The 22,433-nt window shown below is 46.7% G+C and overlaps 1 protein-coding gene across 4 annotated transcripts in view; it reads right to left on the bottom strand.

The window, feature by feature from the left end:
• The window catches only part of TLE5 (TLE family member 5, transcriptional modulator), a 39,735-nt gene that overhangs the window by 4,516 nt on the left and 12,786 nt on the right, over positions 1–22,433 (bottom strand). For 2 of the 4 annotated variants that reach the window (XM_078669650.1, XM_078669651.1), the window contains exon 6: positions 11,365–11,439. The exons of the other annotated variants lie outside the window; for them this stretch is intronic. In XM_078669650.1, the coding sequence (XP_078525776.1) occupies positions 11,365–11,439 (75 nt within the window). The remainder of the gene's footprint in view (positions 1–11,364; positions 11,440–22,433) is intronic. 4 annotated transcript variants of the gene reach the window in all.

Raw genomic sequence — 22,433 nt, 5'->3', positions numbered from 1 at the left:
CCAGACGCGGACACTGCCCACCGGCATCTCATCTACCACCGACAGCACCAGCCACGGACACTGCCCTCCAGCATCTCAATTACCACCGACAGCACCAGCCACAGTCACGGCCCTCCTGCATCTCAATTACCACAGACCGCACCAGACGCGGACACTGCCCTCCAGCATCTCAACCACAGACAGCACCAGACGCGGACACTGCCCACCGGCATCTCATCTACCACCGACAGCACCAGCCACGGACACTGCCCTCCAGCATCTCAATTACCACCAGCCACAGTCACGGCCCTCCTGCATCTCAATTACCACCGACCGCATCAGCCGCGGACACTGCCCTCCAGCATCTCAACCAAAGACAGCACCAGACGCGGACACTGCCCACCGGCATCTCATCTACCACCGACAGCACCAGCCACAGACACTGCCCTCCAGCATCTCAATTACCACCGACAGCACCAGCCACAGTCATGGCCCTCCAGCATCTCAATTACCACCGACAGCACCAGCCGCAGACACTGCCCTCCGGCATCTCATCTACCACCGACAGCACCAGCCACGGACACTGCCCTCCAGCATCTCAATTACCACCGACAGCACCAGCCAGTGTCACAGCCCTCCTGCATCTCAATTACCACCGACCGCATCAGCCGCGGACACTGCCCTCCAGCATCTCAATTACCACCGACAGCACCAGCCGCGGACACTGCCCTCCGGCATCGCAATTACCACCGACAGCACCAGCCACAGTCACGGCCCTCCGGCATCTCAATTACCACCGACAGCACCAGCCGCAGACACTGCCATCCAGCATCTCAACCACAGACAGCACCAGACGCGGACACTGCCCACCGGCATCTCATCTACCACCGACAGCACCAGCCACGGACACTGCCCTCCAGCATCTCAATTACCACCAGCCACAGTCACGGCCCTCCTGCATCTCAATTACCACCGACAGCATCAGCCGCGGACACTGCCCTCCAGCATCTCAACCAAAGACAGCACCAGACGCGGACACTGCCCACCGGCATCTCATCTACCACCGACAGCACCAGCCACAGACACTGCCCTCCAGCATCTCAATTACCACCGACAGCACCAGCCACAGTCACGGCCCTCCAGCATCTCAATTACCACCGACAGCACCAGCCGCAGACACTGCCCTCCGGCATCTCATCTACCACCGACAGCACCAGCCACGGACACTGCCCTCCAGCATCTCAATTACCACCGACAGCACCAGCCAGTGTCACAGCCCTCCTGCATCTCAATTACCACCGACCGCATCAGCCGCGGACACTGCCATCCAGCATCTCAACCACAGACAGCACCAGACGCGGACACTGCCCACCGGCATCTCATCTACCACCGACAGCTCCAGCCACGGACACTGCCCTCCAGCATCTCAATTACCACCGACAGCACCAGCCACAGTCACGGCCCTCCTGCATCTCAATTACCACCGACCGCATCAGCCGCGGACACTGCCCTCCAGCATCTCAACCACAGACAGCACCAGACGCGGACACTGCCCTCCGGCATCTCATCTACCACCGACAGCACCAGCCACGGACACTGCCCTCCAGCATCTCAATTACCACCGACAGCACCAGCCACAGTCACGGCCCTCCTGCATCTCAATTACCACGACCGCATCAGCCGCGGACACTGCCCTCCAGCATCTCAACCACAGACAGCACCAGACGCGGACACTGCCCACCGGCATCTCATCTACCACCGACAGCACCAGCCACGGACACTGCCCTCACGCATCTCAATTACCACCGACAGCACCAGCCACAGTCACGGCCCTCCAGCATCTCAATTACCACCAACAGCACCAGCCGCGGACACTGCCCTCCGGCATCTCATCTACCACCGACAGCACTAGCCACGGACACTGCCCTCCAGCATCTCATTTACCACCGACAGCACCAGCCGCGGAAATGCCCTCAGCATCTCAATTACCACCGACAGCACCAGCCGCGGAAATGCCCTCAGCATCTCAATTACCACCGACAGCACCAGCCGCGGACACTGCCCTCCAGCATCGCAATTACCACCGAAAGCACCAGCCGCGGACACTGCCCTCCAGCATCTCAATTACCACCGACAGCACCAGCCGCGGGCACTGCCCTCCAGCATTGCAATTACCACCGACAGCACCAGCCACGGACACTGCCCTCCAGCATCGCAATTACCACCAACAGCACCAGCCATGGTTACTGCCCTCCAGCGCCTCAATTACCACCAGCTGCTGTCACGGCCCCCCGGCCTCTCAATTACCACCGACAGCACCAGCCACGGACACTGCCCTCCAGCATCGCAATTACCGACAGCACCAGCCACGGATACTGCCCTCCATCATCGCAATTACCCCCGACAGCACCAGCCACTGCCCTCCAGCATCTCAATTACCACCGACAGCACCAGCCGCGGACACTGCCCTCCAGCATCTTAATTACAACCGACAGCACCAGCCGCGGACACTGCCCTCCAGCATCGCAATTACCACAGACAGCACCAGCCATGGTCACTGCCCTCCAGCATCTCAATTACCACCGACAGCACCAGCCACAGTCACTGCCCTCCAGCATCTCAATTACCAACGGCACCAGCCACAGTCACTGCCCTCCGGCATCTCAACCACAGACAGCACCAGCCGCGGACACTGCCCTCCAGCATCGCATTACTACCGACAGCACCAGCCACTGCCCTCCAGCATCTCAATTACCACCGACAGCACCAGCCGCGGACACTGCCCTCCAGCATCTCAATTACCACAGACAGCACCAGCCATGGTCACTGCCCTCCGGCACCTCAATTACCGACGGCACCAGCCACAGTCACTGCCCTCCGGCATCTCAACCACAGACAGCACCAGCCACGGACACTGCCCTCCAGCATCGCATTACCACCGACAGCACCAGCCGCGGACACTGCCCTCCAGCATCTCAATTACCACCAACAACATTTTTGAAAACATACTGCCAGAAAGAGGGAATTAAAAAGCTATGAAAAGAGTGTCTGCTGATGCCCTAAAACACAGAGGCCCCCAAAGTATTTTAAGCTGTAAAATGTGCTAAAAGGAGGTGGAAATTAACAATTTAGGGGAAGCAACTTTATAGATTTTTTTTAATTTAGAGAAAACACCCACATTTTTTTTTTTTCCCAGAAGGGATCCCAAACCACTGGCATCACTTACAATGGAGGAAATCTTCTGTTAAAGAGAACCACAAATGTCAAACACACTGCACGAAAAAAATGCATGATTAACAGGCTCGCCCAGACGGCAACATTCCCAAAGAGCAACATCCTGGCAGAACGGACAGAATTAGTTCTGGGAAAAATGTAATTGTACTGGAGTAATTTCTCATTACTCACGTGATGCAAAATTACGCGATCATGCCCATTCACACAGGAACAGAGGGCAAGCGGCAGCTGCTGTTTGTGTTTTGTTGCATTTTAATGCATTATTTTCTTTTTAAAATGTATCCTCTGGTCTATTTTGGATGTGAAGGTGCATTTGGTGCTAAGAGAATTGCACTAATGCTGGGTTATGTTCTTTGTGTAATTCCACGCGATCGCGTATAATTTCTCTAATTTCATGAACTGGCACTACAGCAAAGGATGCATGTTAGCCCAGCCCTAGCTTGAGTGGTCAGTTGGTTTCACTGCAGCACCGAGAGGTCATTGGAGACAGGCGATATTCGTTTTTAAAACAAAGTAATGGTTAGACCCCTGATATACTTCAGGCAGAGTCAAGCTGGACACTGAGTAAGAGCGTGGACATTCCACAAGGAGCAGACGGAAGATGAACTCTTATCGAAGGCCAAGGCTATCGAACAAGCAAAAGTAATAATTCAACAAGGCTCCTCAGAGCAGCCAAGAGGCAGGAAAACCTTGGTTGTGCTTCTATGGATTGAGGGGCTTTGTTCTTCAATCTGTCTGGTCTGTTTGTCTGGCTTGGACACTGCTCCAAGCCGAGCAAGTTAACCAAAACTCAGGCAATGAGACACCTTGTGCAAACTCTGCAGCGCAGAGGACACTTGGCTTCAAAGAGATCAGGAGCTGTATTTGGGCTGAGCTAAGGAGTCAGACCATGGGACTGCATTTTGGATAAGCATCATACATAGGGGTAGACATAAGATACTTCAGGCCAGAACAAAGCAAAAGCTTTTTCAGGGGCAAACTAGAAAAATTAAGAAGAAAAAAAAAAAGTGTTCTTTATAGGGTCCTCCCACTATTTGAAGTTCATAGTTTACACAAACAAAGGCAAATGAAACAGCCAGTAATGCTTAACAAACGCTTTTAGACCGTGTGCATGTGCCAGTAGGTATGCGAGGTCTTATTAGTAGAAGGAAGGACAGGATACATAGAGAAGTACATTACTGAACAGAGAACAAGACCTTTGAGTCATGCACAAAGGGTTCAATGGGAGACGGTACTAGGGTACGTGCGGAAAGAGGTCATTTTTAAATACCCCCTGAACGGTAGGAGCATGGTTTCATCTTTAGGGCAGCTGAAAATAACTCCCTGAATGCTTTTGTAGCAACAGAGAAAGTTGGGATCAGTACTACAGGAGGTTCTGCATCTGAAGGTTTCCAGGTGCAAGGAATGTTTGATCCAAAACCTTATTGATCACCTGGGAATCGTCAGAATGGGGAGCAGGATGAGTTAAGACGAACGGCTTTCAAAGTGAGACAACGGACCACGATTTCACTTCTTCTGGAGAAAGCCCATGTAGTCCTTCAAAATGAACAGTTGGTTAACGCAAGTCAAGCTTTTATAAGCTACTCTGCTTTTCTAATTTGTAAAATATGAACATTAAAAATGCTACGTTGTAAATATTCTCTTACCAGATAATGCAGTAAACTAAGAATGAATAATGCAATAGTTCTTGCAGCTTCTAAGAACTATACATTGAAGGGGTGATTATTACCAATTAAACAGAAACTAATTCAACGTCTCAGATGTCGACACAGGAGGCAAAGCTGGAACATGAGCTCTGAATCTGGAGGTCATATATAGTCAGCAGTGAATGCAGACTTCCCTTAGGCATCTTGGCTGCATGGAGCTGGTCTCCTAAAAGGCTTTTATTGGACTCATCAGCAGATAACTGGGAAGAACTAAACTGGGAAGAACTAAACCGGGATGGAAGCAGAATCAGTACTTAGCTAGCCAACATCTGATGCGTTTCCCCAGACTCTGAAGTTTTCCTGCTGGAGAATAATCATACCCAATATGGTTCGAGAAATGTTTACATGAAATAAAAAATATATCATTTTCAGAGTCTCCATTTAAAAAAACTTAAAAAAAAAAAATTTTAAAAAAGGATTTGGAAACCCAGAGGGCCAAAGATGGCACACCGACTTGCCAACAGCCTTCCAGAACAACTTTTATTTTCACAGTAGTTAAAAGCAGCATCTTTGCTGCATTCGTTTACCTACGTGTACTGTGTTGCCCCTTCAGATTGCAAAAAGTGCATTTGTCCTACCACTACTCAAACTCCATGAGGTTTAACGAAATGGATTTACAACGATGAAGCCACTATTCAAACTCTACAGAGAACTGCACCAGAAGACTAGATTTGGGATATTATGTAAATAAGAAATCCTTTGTGGAAAAAACCTTTCAAATTCACAACAATTTTAAAAGTACTTTCTTTCCGCATTTAAAATGTACTCAAATGGAAAGAAAAAGAAAAAATGACACAACGAACAGGCATCCAGCAAAAACAACTTGATGTACTCTGACCAAGTAAATTTTCCGGATCACTGGGAGAGGAGGGAATATGCGTTGGTTTAAGCAGCATTTCACCTCTACGTTATTCACCAGAATCTTCTGCAAAAGAATTTTATGAAGCTGAAACCAGTCCTGAGCAAGTCTGCAATTTGGACTGCAAGTTCAAATAAGAGATTTCTTTTTCCAAAGAATGACTTTTTGGCACAGATCTTGCAGCACGTCATTGGAAGCACAATGCGAGATCGCAAACAATTCAAGATCAGGATATCGCCGCCAACATTGAAGTGGATCTCGTGCAATGTTCGGCTTTCGGTGCTTTTTACAGCGGACAAATGTTCCATTGCTCCTGCAAAGGAACTGTGGGGGAGGAAACAGATGAACTTTGACAGCTGTGCCAGGTTTCTCTGGAAACTGCAACACTGACATAAAAAGCTCGAGTTTTGATGTACAAGTCAGTAGGTGGTTTTGTGCAGTTTTCCAAGACCAGCAAAGTACCTCTACAAGGTTGTTTTGGGGCATGGAGTTTAGGATTGTTTTTGGCACAGTGTAAAGTAAAATAACTGAGGTGCCTAAAGCTACAGTAAGATTTTTTTTTAAAACTCGATGCACTTGTGGAAATGTAATTCACCAATTAAAAATTTACCACCACACAAATATTTATACCAAGAAGTAACACCAAGCACAACGTAATTCGAAAATTCAATAAGTGTGTGTACTGAAACTAAAAAAAACTATTCATAGTGTTAAGGAAAATAATATAAGTAATCTTATTTATAAGATTACGTTTGACATTTACAGGTAACTGCCACATCAAGGTTAAGGTCAATAGAATTGCATTTGGTGTACAAATTAGCTTTTGCATGGCTGCTGTGCAAGGCATGCATTGCTATGGTAACCATAACTTGTATATGTCAGTGTTTTTTAAATTAGAATTCATGACTGCATGTTAAAGTTTTAGTGAAATTCAGTTTTGTTTTTAAATATGAGTTACGGCGTTATGACTTAAGTGAACCATAGCTTCCCTTTAAAACAACATTGTTTAAGATATATATCACAAGTTTTTTGGGGGAAAAAGAGTGGAGCAGTACAAGCAATTGAACTAAAATAAAAAAGTGGGGTGGGGGAAAGAGTTGGTAGCACCACCTAGAAATGCATCTTGCATTTCAATCAAATAGGTCTCCCATATTGAAGAAAATGATTTTCAGGTGGTCTGTCTTCTGCAATTTGGGCCTGAGAAACCATTCAGCGACACTTCAAGAATGCTTTATACTTCAATCTTCTTTCATCAGATCATTCAGGACTTTGGTATCAAGTAAGCAGTCCTGTAATTTATCACAGACCTCTTACGCACAAATGGCTCTAGTAGGTAACACAACCGTTTAGATCTGCTGACCTCCTACAGGTGAAGTCCTAGAGCAAATTAGTGACAGAAAAGGTCTTAACAGTGACATACTTTACTCCAGGACTCACTCACATCAAAATAAAATCTTCAGACGGTTTACTTTTTCAACAAAGGGGATAGTTTAATCGGTTGACGGATTGAACACCTTATCGTCAAAATACCCTGAATGTGTGGGTAATTGTTTTAGCCTGCATCGGCTCTCAAAGAAGTTCTCAATATTTAAGCTGATCTCTAAGTGCATCTGATTTAGGAAAGAAATTTACACAAGGTATTGATGCGGGAAAGCCTCCATCATTTGCCACATTTGTTACAGAGGAGTCACATAAACATACAAAATCTTAAGGGGGGACCAAAGAACACAAACTGTTCATGAAAATGTTGCCAAAAAACTGTGCCAGTGCTACCACCCGGGCACAATTACTTAGAAAGAAGGTATACCACCAAGCGCATTTCCCCTTTACGCCAACTTTGATGGAGGTAACAGACCAAAAAGCCGTGGTCTACCCTGCCGCAAGCTGCCAAAAGGCGAAGAGTGATAAGCATCACAGGTTACCGCATGCCTACCATGTCAAGCAGGTACAGAGTGGCTCCAGTCATTCCGGTTCAGTGACATGACCGGGGCAAACCCCAGTTTCCTTAGCAATGGGCATATACTTTCAGCTTCAATGTGCAAGGACACTTTAAGAAACAAGGAAACTTGTGACAGAGCTAAACTTTCTAGACATAAGGATATCACCATCAGTAGCATAGTAGGAGTTCCAAAGGATGTTTTTTTAAAGTAAGGAGGCTGCTTTCAGGCATGATCGCACTCAAGTCTCCATCACTACCCCGAGTTATAACTGCATCCAAAGCATGGATTCATTTCAATCTGCAATTTTGCATCTATAATTGAGGGAAGCGAGTGACACCCCTCCCCCTCCTTATACACGGATATACCATTGAAGACCAGGACGATCATACAAAGCATCCAGATTGATCAATGAAATTCAGACTCAGCCTTCGCCACTACTCGAACTTGTCAAAACTTAATCTCTAACATTCAAGAGTTATCCAATTTCAAAACCTTTTTATAATAAAACATACTTTGAAAGCAGTTACATTGCCATAAAACTATATAGTTAGTAAAAGATTCGCGCTGGAATTTACACTCCAACATATGTTCCTCAACACTCCAACAAACCTTCCCTCACTGACAACCTCAGTCCAGTACCGCCTGCCTGGTGTCGCACAGACCAGAATACCAGCAATATTACCAGTTCCTGCAAGGGACCCAAACTGCCCAGTACATGCTCTAGGATGCAGAGGTTATGTACAGGGATGAAAGGTCGATTTGCGGTTTTGGTCCACCTCAGTTGTAATTTAGTTTTTTCAAGGCCAGAGACAACCCTCCACATCTTCAAGGCAGTATCACTATGCCACAGAGGCCAAAGGGCACTGGGTCTGCGAATGCCTAGAGCCGGACATCACATGTTTAGCTAGTTTGGGGCATACACCTTGGCAAAAGGCTACACCAGTAACCTCACTGGAACTTTGCAACTCTTAGTGCTACATCTGAAAATATTTGCTGGAGAAGACTCTGATTCCCAAACCTTGGCACCAAAGACTCTAGAACCCAAGGGGAACTAAAATATGTGGAAAGAGACCAGATGGAATGGAGATATTGGGACTGCTTTGTCACCTTTACTTTGTCCTATTCAGAAAATAATTCAAAACCACGTGTCATTCCTGGGAGGCGGGAGAAACCTGCCCCAGCGCTCCCAAGTGATTCTACTACCCTCCCATTACCATTGGGAGCTCATCAGCCTTTCACATCAAAGTCTTTCAGCACTCGTGAGAACAACAGATCGGTCCATGGGGTAGAACGCTCATAACAGCGCTTCTTTTATCCCAGTAGATGGGTTATGATGAAACTAACCTCGAAGAGGCATGGAAAAAGGACTCCAATGTAGAACATAACTTTAACCAAAGCCCATTTTCATTCATATCTTTGGGATGGTTCAGGATACTCAACTTTCACCATTCTATCTTTTTCACTGGAATAGAATTCTATCATTTATTAGCATTTTTCTTTTTCATGTAGCAGCCCTGTCTAGAAATGACTATTTACTGTGTGTGATCACTCGGTTACAACATATGTGGCTTAAGCTTCACACCACAAACCTCGAGTTGGGCCTTGGCTGCTCAGACAAGTTACTCAGGAAGTGCAAATGAGGTCTTGGAGATCAAACATCCTCAACCAGGAAGACAGTGCTCTTGCCAGAGAGGAACATATGCAACCTCACAGTTGATATTACTAGGTCACCCGACAATTTGATTCAGGGACAAGGTCTGACAAGTGGGTGAAGGTGAGAAGGTTTCAATAATTTGACTTATTAACGCCCCATGTCAACAAAGAGCAGAACACTGCTCACTAATACGAACAGTCAAAGTCTTACTCATGAAGTGCAGCCCAAAAGCCCCCAAACAATTACTAATATACCAGGTCTCGAATAGATCACTGGGCCCACACTGTGTGAAATGTTTTTCAATCCAATAATATTCGTCACAACGTTTTTTTGTCAGTGCTCCAAGCCAAGCTGTAAGTATGGGAACCTTTCTCCCTGTATCCCAAGTAACCTACACACCAATAGTTACGGCAGGTCACCCACCGGTGCCAGAAGCAAACATACGAATTCGGATTTTCTAAAACAGAAGCAAGAAATTAAACTGATGCATGAATGGTGGGGGAAAAAAAAGAAAACATCTTTTATCTTTTTTTAACTTTTCAATAGCTGTGACCCAGTACTCATGCAGATGACGCCCTCCTTTTATCCTGTAAGCCCCGCTATGCTCTACTCTCCAACACAGGGAAGAGGAGAGGTGTACATTCAGGAACCAACGTTTAGCCATCAGTCCCAACACACCACTCCTCCAACGGAGTCTACCCCTGTGTCAAACAAGACAATTTACTTCACCTAAAGCACCAATCACATCATTTCTTATTAGGTTAGTTCTTCTTGGACGGGACTCTTCAAAGGTTAAGTGTCAGAGAGGCCATGCAAAGTCCACGTTATTCAACACAAGGAAGAGAGGCACATAGCAAGAAAACAGAGAGAGATGGCGATATACATTGAAATGTGGGACATCTCATACGAGATACCAGTGGAAGGTCCTATCACACCCTGGGCATTCACTGGTGGGCTCAGCCAGTGTTAAGAGGGGTGAGGGTGCGGAGATGTGTGCATACATGTCAGCTCAAAAGGGCAGACTCCACATGCTGCCACTGCTCATAACCAGCCCCCTAAGAACAAATGAAGCATTTCAGCCAGTCTAGTTGAGGGGTATCCTGTACGTAATACAGGAGGGGAAGAGCCTAGTGGGTTCACAAATGTAATGGAAGGGAGCCATGATTTGAAGTACATAATGGAAGGAGAGGGAATCCTTTTCTGAGATGGTTTAGAAATAAAAGGATCTATGTAAGTGACTTTGTTCTGTGCAATGGCAGGAAAGCCCACCGCAAATTCGAAATACAAACAGGATCCATTAAAACATAACATTGTTTTCTTCGAGGTGCCAACATCCATTGTTGAAGTTAGTTTCATGTCAACCAGAACCCTTGGCCCCGTTAAGAATCCCACAAATTAAATTAATTCAGAGTCACGTGATTGCGGATCACCCAGTCCTGGGAGGTAGGGATTGAGAGTTTATTATTTTCAAGATATACAATTTCTAAACCACATTGAGGTTATTAAAAACAAAAAAACAAATTCAGAAGTAAACATCTAAAAAGGCACATCATTTTACAACTTTGTTCCATAAAGACTGGTAGACTCTAGCTTTTGCACGCCCAGCCTTGCAAGAAATCCACTTTTTCCCCAGCTAGATGGACATCCTTCCCAGGTCACAAGCCTCATTCCTGCTTTCAGACCACTAACTCCTGCCTCCTGCACTTCCTGCATTAGGGTCATTGGCGTAGTTGAAAATGGCAGCTGCAAGCCGCTGCGGATATGCCGTACCCACAATATCATGTGCCAGTCCAGAGAGACAGGATTGCTGATGCGACAACCAAAGAGGTCAACATCAAGCAATAAGAGCGTCAGGTGTGTTCGAGAGCTACCCCTGCGTCTCTCGTTGCAGCTGTGAGAATGGGTCCTCTTCCCCGCCGGCCCATCAGCCCTTCCATACCCCGCCTGCACACTTCATTAGAGCAAAGGTGTTCCTAAAGGCATCTCACGTACACGGATGATGGAGTTCAACTCGGGCGCGGTCACTTGCTTGGCTCGTTCAATGGCTCCCAAAACCTGCTGCTGGTGCTGCGAGGAAAGAAAGCCGAAATCAATAAACACCCTGAGGATTTCACCAAGCAGCAGCAAGAGCGTTCTGTAGACCAGCCAGCAGCATTTGACAAACAGGTACTGAGCCTCAAATACTTCCACACCCTCACTCCCCAAAAACGAAGTGACCCCATATTGAATACTCAAGCCCAAGTCTACCAATGGCACACCCTCATAAATGAATCCCTTTTCGACTGCAGGTATGTTATAGTATAATGTGGCCCAATGCAATAGCCTGCAAGGATCCGCTGATTCAGCAAGAGCTCTCACGTTCTATGGCAGTAACAGTAAAACATTCCCTAACAGTTCTAAAAGCAGGGCTGAACTGATTAATAAAGTTGAAGCAATGAAGAATACAAAGACCACTGCCCCAAAAGGGATTCACAGACTTAAAAAGCAGGCCATGCTTGAAATGTTGGTCTTCAGTATCGAAGAATCATTAGGAATCTAGCAGCAGCCCTAAGTAAGACTTAGGAAGACGTAAAAGCGTTAATTGGATTTATTATCTAAGAAATTAACCAAGTGCCATCAATCTTGTGGATCCATTAAATATCATCTGTCCAAAACATACTCCTGTCCAAAACATACTCCTTCGCAAAACATTTGATAAAGTCTCGCCACTGAACTAGGGTAGCTATGCAAGAACCATGCAGACTTTCCAAGAATCTCAAGGCCAATATTTCGGTTTACTAAAAGAATAGGAAAGATAGACATTAGAAATACAAAGGAAACTGAATTGTGCACCACAAAGACAGTCCCACTGCAATTGAGAACCTGTAGCCTACTAGGATTGGTTGAAGAACCAATACATCCCATTACATCGAACTGCAATAGCTCGCCAAGGGCGGGCATGTCAGGTACCGTGGTATCAGGGTGACACCAACTTGTTGCACCGACACAAGCTAAACCAGACGCAAGATGTTCAATCTCTGGGGTTGGTCCTGTGTAGACCTTCAGCCACAGGAGTCTTGCCATCAGCACATACACAGGAAGTGTCCATTTGATACTGCCACTGCCATCACTGGCTTATTACAAAAGCCAACATCACGGAGCTGCTTATGCCATGTAAATTACTCTGGGACCCCTGGCTTCACGGTCATCAATGGCACCAGTTGCATATTCTCTCCCTCCCCCCAGACCCCTCCGCCCCCAGTGTACTCCGCTAAACTCCCGACTAACAAATTGCACAATATTCAGGATCACCTCAAAAGTTCCCCCACACAAACCTTTTGAAGGGGATGCGTTTCCATCCACATGCAACTTTAAGCCCAACTCTCCCTGCCACGACCCCCAAACCAGCACTCCAGCAGCAAGAGCCCAAGGGTACATGAGAACTACTAAACTTGTGTAATTAATACTAGTGCATTCAAATGCGCCTGGGTGGAGTGAGCTTGACTGGTCCGCTGTTAAACCTCTCCTTTGGGTCATCGCGACATGCAAGGGCAAGCGTCAACCACTTGAGTCGGCGCAAGAGGAGCGCACATGCAGAAGACCTCACAGACCACAAGACGAGTCCGTGCCAGCAATCTTCACTGCAGCACAGCCACCCTTGGTAGCCCTCCAAACCACTAGAGTAGCAGAAGAGTTCCCTTGCAACCGATTTCTACCAGGAAGCGAGGCTACTCAATAGGTTCTCTCAATTCATTCTAAACCGCTTTTTCCCTAATCCTCTTTCATTTAATCTGCCCTCACAGCCAAGGTGCAGCTTTCCATCGCAGCCACTGCAGCTCACCTGCGATGAGCAGAGCATGTTTAGAACACAGCGAGTGGAGGTGATGCGGACTCCACTGCCTGATCTGCTGTGCCTAAAATCAGCATAATTCAACTTAAGCAAGAGTAAGACCGATGAAACTATTAGAAGGCGCAAGAACGCCGTCGCCAAGGTGCCTATCGCACGACGCGGATGGTCAGAATGTGCTGCTCGCACGGACCTATAACTCACCACACTAGATGCAGCCTGTGCCACTCAGCACACAAGAAGCACAGTGGTCTTAAACAAAATCCTGATAATTTCCCAATAGGCAGGTCACTTCCTCTAAAAGGTGTGCACACACTCAGTCACATGTAGGACATGCAACAGTTTTCTCCAATCCTACAAAAGGCTAGGCTGTTCAGCAATCTAACGTCTACTACATAGACAATACAACATCAACGCTAAGCAGTTTCGCTATAGGGTAGAGAGTGACTTAACATTCACACAATTAAAACCAAGCATTTGCAATGCAATAGGTCTCACATTTACGTGGGTTTAAGCTATTCCCATTGTAGAGGGCAAAGCCTTTTATTTGTTTTAAAAACAAAAATAAAAGACCTTGTTATTTGCAATGTCAATAGTTCAAAGTAGCGTAAATTTTCCATACCAACACAGATAAAAACTTTGTAATTTACGACAATAGCTCAAACTTTTGCAAATGCGAGACCTATGGCATTGCACATGCTTGTTTAATAGAACTGTCCCTTAAAAGCAGAAACTTCATAGCTCAGCTGGATACTCACTTGCACTACCACTCAAAAGGAATAAACCTGCGTCATCATGAAGCGTCAAATTATTCCATCAATTAAAGCCAATGCCGGCTTCCAAGCACCCTTTACATTTGCAGATTAACCAGTTGCGCACATGTACATTTCTTGCAGGCAGCAGCACCCTGGCAAGTAGGCTTGTTTAGCTCTCTGCCCCTCCTTCAGTTTCACAGCACAGGAGACTCCTTGCCAGACTCAGCTGAAGCATGTAAACTATCGGAATTACTGTGGGACGGTTGTCCTTTCACAAAAAAGTAAGGGGGGGGGGGGGGAACTGTTTTTCATAAATTAAAAAGTATGGACAGGTTGTGTCTCTCTGATCCCGTACACTTCGACCTCCGACTCCACGACTTCCAACACATCATCATTCCGAACAATTGTTATTGTTATAGCGGGTTTATATAGCGCCGAATCACCTGCAGGTCTCAGGGCGCTTTTGACCACAAAACATAACAACCGGGATACTGAAAAGAGGGAGGAGGGAAGGGGCAGGACTTAAGCTAAGCTGAGTGCTGTTCTGAAAAGGTTGGTTTTCAGGGCTTTCCTGAAGCGGAGTAGATTACCCTCCTTACGGAGTGCCTCCGGCAGGGCGTTCCAAAGGTTCGGTAGTAGGACCGAGAAAGATCTCCCTCCCATTGTGGCCAGTTTGAAACGTGGGCATACAAGGAGTTGGGCGTCTGAAGACCTTCTTTCCGGTCTATATATCTCAATCCGTTCCTTAATGTAAGCCGGGGCCTGCCCATAGATGGCTTTATGGGCTATACAGAGGCTTTTAAAGACGGACCTCTGCCCGATTGGCAGCCAGTGTAGACTCTTTAGTAATGGAGAGGCATGTGCTCTCCTCGGGAGATTAAAGAGGAGTCTGGCGGCATCGTTTAGGACTACCTGAATTCTGTTTATTAGCATTTTTGGCAGGCCTAAGTAGAGCGCATTTCCATAGTCGAGTCTTGACACTATGGTGGCAGAGACCACTGTGCGAAGCATCGGCTCGGAGGAGAGGAACTAGTTTGCGCAGCTGTCTTAAAAGACCAGTGCAGGTACCAACCACGGTAGAAACCTGGTTGGTCATAGAAAGGGCACTGTCTAACTTAATGCCAAGACTCTTGACTGTGGCAGCTGGCTGTGGAGTTGGGCCTAGCTCCTGGGGCCAGTACAAGTCACTCCAAGAGGAGCACTTGGATGGTACTATCAGCACCTCTGTTTTTTCCGGGTTGATTTTTAACTGGTTGGTGGCCATCCAGTGGACTGTGTATCGGAGTATGTCCTGGGCGTGTGACTGGGCTTGTACGGTGTCGTCTATGCCCAGCAACAGCTGTGTGTCGTCAGCATAGTTAAACACTCGACAGCCCATCCCTGCTAGTGTGTTAATCAGAGGCTGCAGATATAGGTTAAACAGGAGTGGGGATAGTGCTGAGCCCTGGGGGACACCACAAGTCAGACCTCCCACTCCTGATATGCTGTCTCCCATCTGGATTCTCTGGGTTCTCCCAGATAGGAATGATTCCAGCCACCGAAGAGCTAAGCCCTGAATCCCAACCCCAGCCAGCCTGTCCAGCAGAAGGGTATGGCTGACAGTATCGAACGCCGCTGATAGGTCTAACAGAATCAGGGCGCTCGGTCTCTTACTGTCAGCCATCCTTCTGAGCTCGTCCAGCACCGAGAGCATGACAAGCTCGGTGCTGTGATGTGCGCGGAAACCTGCCTGCCTCTCATGGAGTAGATGGTTAGACTCCAGGAAGTTTGACAGAGATTTTAGCACATGTTGCTCGAGTACTTTGGACAGGAAAAGCAGCTAGGATATGGGTCTATAGTTTTTTAAGGCGTTGGGATTTGCCCCCACTTTCTTTAGCAGCGGTCTTACACGAGCTTCTTTAAAGCTAGTGGGGAGCCTACCAGTGCTCAAGGATTTATTTAGTGTGGCTAGGATGTGGTCCTCTAGAATAGGACGTGCCAAGCAGAAAATACTTGGGGGGCATGGATCTGCAGGGGAACCAGATTTTGTCTTCCTCATCAGCAATTCGAGGATTAGTGGGTCCATAGGGGGAAATTAGGATAGGCAGCTGGCAGCTGAGTTTAGAGTGGCCTGCTGCTCGATTGGGCCGTACCCCATACTTTTTATTTCGAGCATAATGGTGTCTACTTTATCCAGAAAATATTTTTGGAAAGTATCACAATTTATGCTGCTTTCTGCATCCTGAGCTCTTTTAGTTAGTTCCTTCAGGATTTTGAACGTTTCCTTTTGAACATTGGTCGCCCTATTTATTCGGGTCTCATAAAATGAAGCTTTAGTTTCCCGGGTGGATTTTTTATAGCTGCGAAACGCCTTCTTATATTGTCCACAGGTATCTGTATCCTTATTTTTCCTCCAGTTTCTCTCCATATTACGCAGAGCCTTCCTTTGATCCCTCAAAGCGGGTGTGAACCATGGGGCTCCCTTTTTTCCACTATTTTTTGTTTGGAGTTTCTCAGGTGCTATCTGATCGATGGCTTTTGCCAAATAGTCCATCATGTCCTTACAGTCTTGATCTACATCTTTATTAGGTGTTATCGGCTGGACAGTTCCCCTGAGTGACGTGTTCAGTGTGTGTTGGTCCACATTTTTCCACGGACGGGTCAGTCTGGGTTTAGGTGCTGGGCGTAAGGGTATAGTATCCAGGGGGATGTCACAGTAGATCAGATGATGGTCTGACCAGATACAAGGGAGGATTCCAACTAATACCACCCTGGGATCTGTAGTCCATATCAGATCTAGGTGTGGCCTTTTGTATGAGTAGGGGCGTTTACGAGCTGCCTGAATCCCAGGGAGGACATGAACACACGAAACATCCGCCCCCCACAAACATCATCAACCCTAAAGGTGCAGTGTTGCAAATTGATGCGCACGCAAAGATAAAGCTTGAAAACTCCATCCTGACTTCCCTCTGGTCCAACAAAAAGATAAATATTGCTGGTAATTACTTGGACTGACCTGCCTGGTCGTCCAAGGGCATCATATTCCTCAAACATTCCAACACCATCAAAAATCTATTTGCCAATTTAAAGGCATCTCAATCTTAATAATTAAGACTTTTACACATTTTTCAAACTTAAAACATGCTTAAGTAAATTATCAATACTAGATAATAAAAAAAAATGACATCAATTTGCAAGTGTATTAAATGCAAGTGATGACCTAGTTTTAACCCCTTCGGCGCTGATGACAAAGCCAGCTGGTCATCAGCGTTACCTGCGCTGCGCGGATGACGAGCTGGCTTTGTCAAGATCAAGCCATTTTTGAAAATCCCACGTACAGCGGGAAAACGCGGTAGCGCGGTAGGGGTTAAAGACCTTCGAAACTCTTACAGAAATACAGAATCTTCCAAACTTTTACAGAATACAGACTCAACATGGGAAACTGATACGGTCAATTCTGATAATCAAATTGATAGGTCAATTATCTGATTCTATAGCACGAGGACATCTCCCTAGACTTCCAGGGGCGCATCTGAAAAGAACAAACAATATTTACTGTATGAAAACTCACTGTGTAAATGTGCTCAATGCAGAGCTTTCTTACTGTGCAGTATTACATACATTCTAATAGTTAATGCCCACTTCAGGACACGAAACAGATAGTGCAGGTGAACGGATTACTAATTATTTGTGTTAGTTTTCTGTTCCATTACTATGGTTTGTTTTATTAAGTCAGGTCATATTTGTTGTAGTACGTTCCAGTGTTCAGCAGTTGAACTTGCATTTCTGCTACAACTGCCTTTTTCCACAAATTTCCTGTCATTGTTTACCCATCATTCATTGTGCAGCTTTTTCAATCTCCAACAATCCCCCCCTTTCCAGTTTGACCAGGTGAAAGGATTGAGCAGGTTATATTTGCACGTGCTTGTGAGCTGTAAAAAGGCGTAGTTTGCTTCCAGACACGCGCGCTGGAGTACAAAAGATGATCATGGCAAAAACGCGGTTCGGCTGCTAGGTACTTTTTCTCGCGCTGACCGTGCTTTCTAGGCGTGTGCGCACGAGTGAGGCAGCTGTGTGCCCCTGCACGAATCCTAAACTTTGCAAACCTATCGCTGAAGTCAGAAATCAAGATGTAGGTAACACTCTGCATCTAGAAAACGTCTTGTAGGAGTCCCGTGTTCATTAATCGTTACACATGCTTAGCAGCATCCGTAGTTGAAACAATACAAAAATGACATTATGTGACAGGTTGGGAACCGGGTAGAGCAGCAGACTAAATTTCGGGAAACAGGATTGGTCTGGCGGTAGGTTCAAACATCTTGTGATTGTGGGCAAATCACTGACTATCTCCATGCATAACAAGATCGGTGCACGCGCTCTGCAAGGAATGAGAGGTATGCAGCTGGCACCCATCCACGCTGCTGCTCGCTCTCTAGGCCACGGGAGAGAGAAGGCGGAAATTGTGTGGGGTCTTGCTTAGAAAGAGGCACGCAAAGGCCAATAGCGCGTGAGCAACAAAAAAAAACACAAGCACAAGCTTGTGCTCAGAGTTGAAAGTCTTTACTAGAAGCCTCGCAGAGCAGCGCATGGGTGCTGGCTCAGGCGAGACCTAAAAACAAAACTAGAAAGCAAGTCAGAACAGATTGCACCGCATCCACTTGGACCTGCTGCTCCCAGATGGGAAGGAGCCAACACTCTGCTCTCCGGGCCAAGAGGGTTCTGGCCAGCAGACAAGGTGGAAGTGGAGGCCTCAAAGGATCGATTCCAAAGCACGAGTCGAGCCGCTTCCAGCTGGCTGGTTCCAGTCCTCAAGCACCAGCTGCCTTTTCCGTCACCAAAGCAGCAGTTCCCATTTTTAAGCCTGGCATATGGACAATGCATTCTGTCCATGGGCCAACACCCATCAATGGGGATACTGTATAATGCAAAAACTTAGATCCTTTGTATCCAAACCTCCTTCAGGCAAAGTGACCACAAAATGTCAAACTGACCCTTTTGGAGACGAGTCAGAGTGAAGCAAGGAGCCCACACTCAAATGGATTCTTACAGTGATGCAGAAGAAGTGTTCTTTCCAATTATGAAAATCCTTCCTACACTAGGCTTCAACAGTCTACACCTCCTTTCTGGCAGATATGTGATTTACTCCTACAATTGATTTCTGAATAATGCAAGTAATGCTGTGCTCATGTGATATAACAAATGATCTCAGCATATTCTTGAAGGGAGACTAAAATCTTACATTTGCCCTGGACAATTCCACGAGTGATGTAAAAATACCACCATCTTGAGAAGTGCTTCAGAAACTGCTCAAATCAGTGCACAGTAATGAATACTGGTAACGCAGACTGGTCACTTGGCCACCTACCTTAGTGAAGATGGTGTGTAAACGGTGGCGTAGTAGGGGACTTCCCAGCTCACAGTTACTTTACATCCAAATACATCTGTCATCTAAAATATGAGAGAAGCCTACAAGAAGCCTACATCCCCAGCAAAAGACCACATTATTGTGGAAGGTGTTGGGTCCGGCAGTGAAGGGTGAAAAGAGGATTCGAACGAAATAAAAAGCCCAAAAGACCCGTGGTTTGCTGCACTTGTCCCATACGGTCGCTTCACTGCGTTCAATTATTTCCCAGTGAGGAGTTTTAGCTGTGTTCAGAGTCAATGTGCTCTGTAATTCCAAGATGCACCCAAACACCCAATGTATCCGCTAGAACCAGACTATGCGGGATTGGGGTAGGAAGATGAAAAGGGGCGCGCTCTTTTCTACAAGATGCTTCATGAAATACTCGCCAAAAATAGTCCAGCAAGAACCGCCCACCTCCTTCCTCACCGCCTCGACTGCTCATCCGAGTAAATGAGGCTTTGAAGACCCGGTGCCCCAGCATACCATGCAGTAAGAAACAGGCCTCGTATTCGACCCTAGGAGCTCCTACAAGGTAACAGATCTCTGGTAAAGGCCAGAAACCAAGGGGAGCAGGTTCCACGACCAATCATCCTACCAACAAAACATACAAAGCTAACACTGGGCCCTTTACCTAGCACATAGCGTGAACCAAACTGCTTCTGACTGAAGGGCGTGTAGTAGAACCAGTTACATTAATAATCAAGGTAGAAAAAATAATACAGTCCACAGAAGCAAGTAAACTTGGTTTGCATGACCACAGCACATCCGTGCTGCTCGAAGTGGTCAGAATAGCGTACGTGCCACATGCAACTTTAAAAAACGATCCTGGCACTCTAAACCGAAATATGCACAGGAGCCAGATTTTCTTCAACTCCAGGTTGGGCAGACATACCAGGTTAACTGCCCAAAGCCTGGTTAGAAACTTCAAAACGTAGTACAAATTCTGTGAAAAGGCTATCCATGCCAGCACACCCTTCGTGAAAAAAGAGGTATGTCTCCAAGTCACTGCAGGGGTTACAGTACCCACAAGTCTGATTAGCCCTCTAAAGGCACACGATGTGTCATAATAAATGTTCTCACTGCTGCCCCCACTGCACAGGATCTGTTATGAACGTATTATCACCCAGTGCCGGGGAGACACTGCATGGCTGAGGACTAGCAGGATACCTATAGGAGGCTGGCTTAGTATACGGTACACACTTATGGTGATTTTAGTGGTCTCTGATATCCTTTGAAAGTGGTAGCTATGGAGAGCAGCCTTCAGGCTTATCTCAAAGGAGCGTAAAGCAGCTTGTTATCAAACTTTAATAAGTAGTGTAAGTTAAATGAAAAAGAACCACACAGTGTATTTATAAGAAAATATGTCTATTTATTACACAACACATTCACTAACACATTGGTATATCTCCTGGCCGGAGATAACACAATGCACAAGAATACTTAGAAATAAATCAGGTAAGTAGCACAAATATACTGGTCTCCAGGGGAGACCAAACCACATATTAAGAAAGTGGAATGTGAACTGCAAAGGAGAACAAGACTTGGACCAGAAGACTCAGAGTAGCTGAGGACACAAGGAACCACCCAAGGTAAGTACCTAGGAACCCCACAGAGGCTGTCTGCAGAGTGCAAACACAGCTGTGTGACCCATGGAAGTCCAGGGAAAGATCGAGGTTGCGGTTTTTCTGAAGGACCCTTCTCAGAGGACCCAAAGAAACCCTTTGGAAGACAGAAAGTTGAAAAGCCACCCCACCGTGGATACCACAGGAACCAGGTTAACTGCACCAGGGAAGCCGGGTGCATAGAGGGGAAGTGAAGTCAAAACCTGCCGTAGACGACAATTTGAGACTTCGAAGAAGATGCCTCTGAAGAAGACTGAAGGAGTCCAGTGGAATCCAAAGGTGGATTCTGGAAGTGAAGACCCTGAAGGCAGAGGGGACAGAGTATATGCCACCCGGAGGAGACTAGGAGGTATGGAAGCACAACGCACAACAATATCTCGAGGTTCAGAAGAGACTGTGACCTTGTTGCTTCAGCTGTGAGGACCAGGTGACACTGAGGAAGACCAGGAATCATGCACAAACTGTCACACTTCAGGTGTCCGGGTCTAGGTGCTCGGTATCCGGTGGGAGCACCAACAAGCCTTGGTACCTGCAACTGGCAGGAAGACCAAAAGGAGCAAACATTGGGACCAGCAAGGTCCAAGAAACTCAAAGGCAGGAGAGCCCACTGAAGCAAGAGAAGACCAAGAGGAGGAGCCACAGGTCGAAGACACAGGAGTCGCAAGAGGACCTCAAGGAGCTCACCAAATTTGGAGCCCCAAGATGCAAGGGATGCATGGAGAACTCTTTTCTTCAGGAAGCGTGTGCTGGAGCTTCTTGTAGCCTGAATATCTCTGGAATGCAGAGCCAACAAGCCTTGGCAACGACAAGTTGATGCAGTGTACAGGTATTTGGTCTCAGCAGCCCAGAAGAGGAATACTGTCCTCCAAATTGTAGGTAAGACAGGACAGGCCTCTAGGGAGCCACAGAACCACCGTTGGGATGTCAGGAGCAGCAGGCCGGTCTGCTTCGTTGCGGTGCCTGAAGATGCAGGGGAGTGACTCCTTTACTACAAGGGAGATTTCTTAGGGCGTCCTTGATGCCCACAGGTCTGTTGAAGAACCTAGATGAAGGGCAGACACAGAAGACATGAAGAACAGCGAGACCAGGAGCAGCAGGAGTCTTCCATGGTGCAGTCCTAGTATCAGGCGAAGTCCAAGTGCCCAGATGATTAAAGAGCGACGTAGTTTCAGGGTTGAGTCTGGTCCCACGACGAATCTGAGGACCTACTCACAGAAGAGTACAGAGGGTCCCCCAAAGGCCCCGGTACATAGGATCATACTTCCAAAACTGAAATCGGTGTTGGGGTAGAATTCCAATATCTTTGATACCAAACATGACTGGTTTCAGTGTAGCCATTATATAGTTAAACATTTTGTAATGACTTGCGTCCACTATAGGTCTTAAAATGGCTGACCGCACTTACAAAGCCTGGAGAATCGACTCCGGGGTTTGTAGGGGTGTCCTGCTCTTGCAGGGGCACCCTCACATTTGTA

This window comes from Lissotriton helveticus, chromosome 12, assembly GCF_964261635.1.
Source record: "Lissotriton helveticus chromosome 12, aLisHel1.1, whole genome shotgun sequence".
In the NCBI taxonomy this organism is placed as follows: Eukaryota; Metazoa; Chordata; class Amphibia; order Caudata; family Salamandridae; genus Lissotriton; species Lissotriton helveticus.
This window is presented reverse-complemented; position numbering and strand designations above follow the sequence as displayed.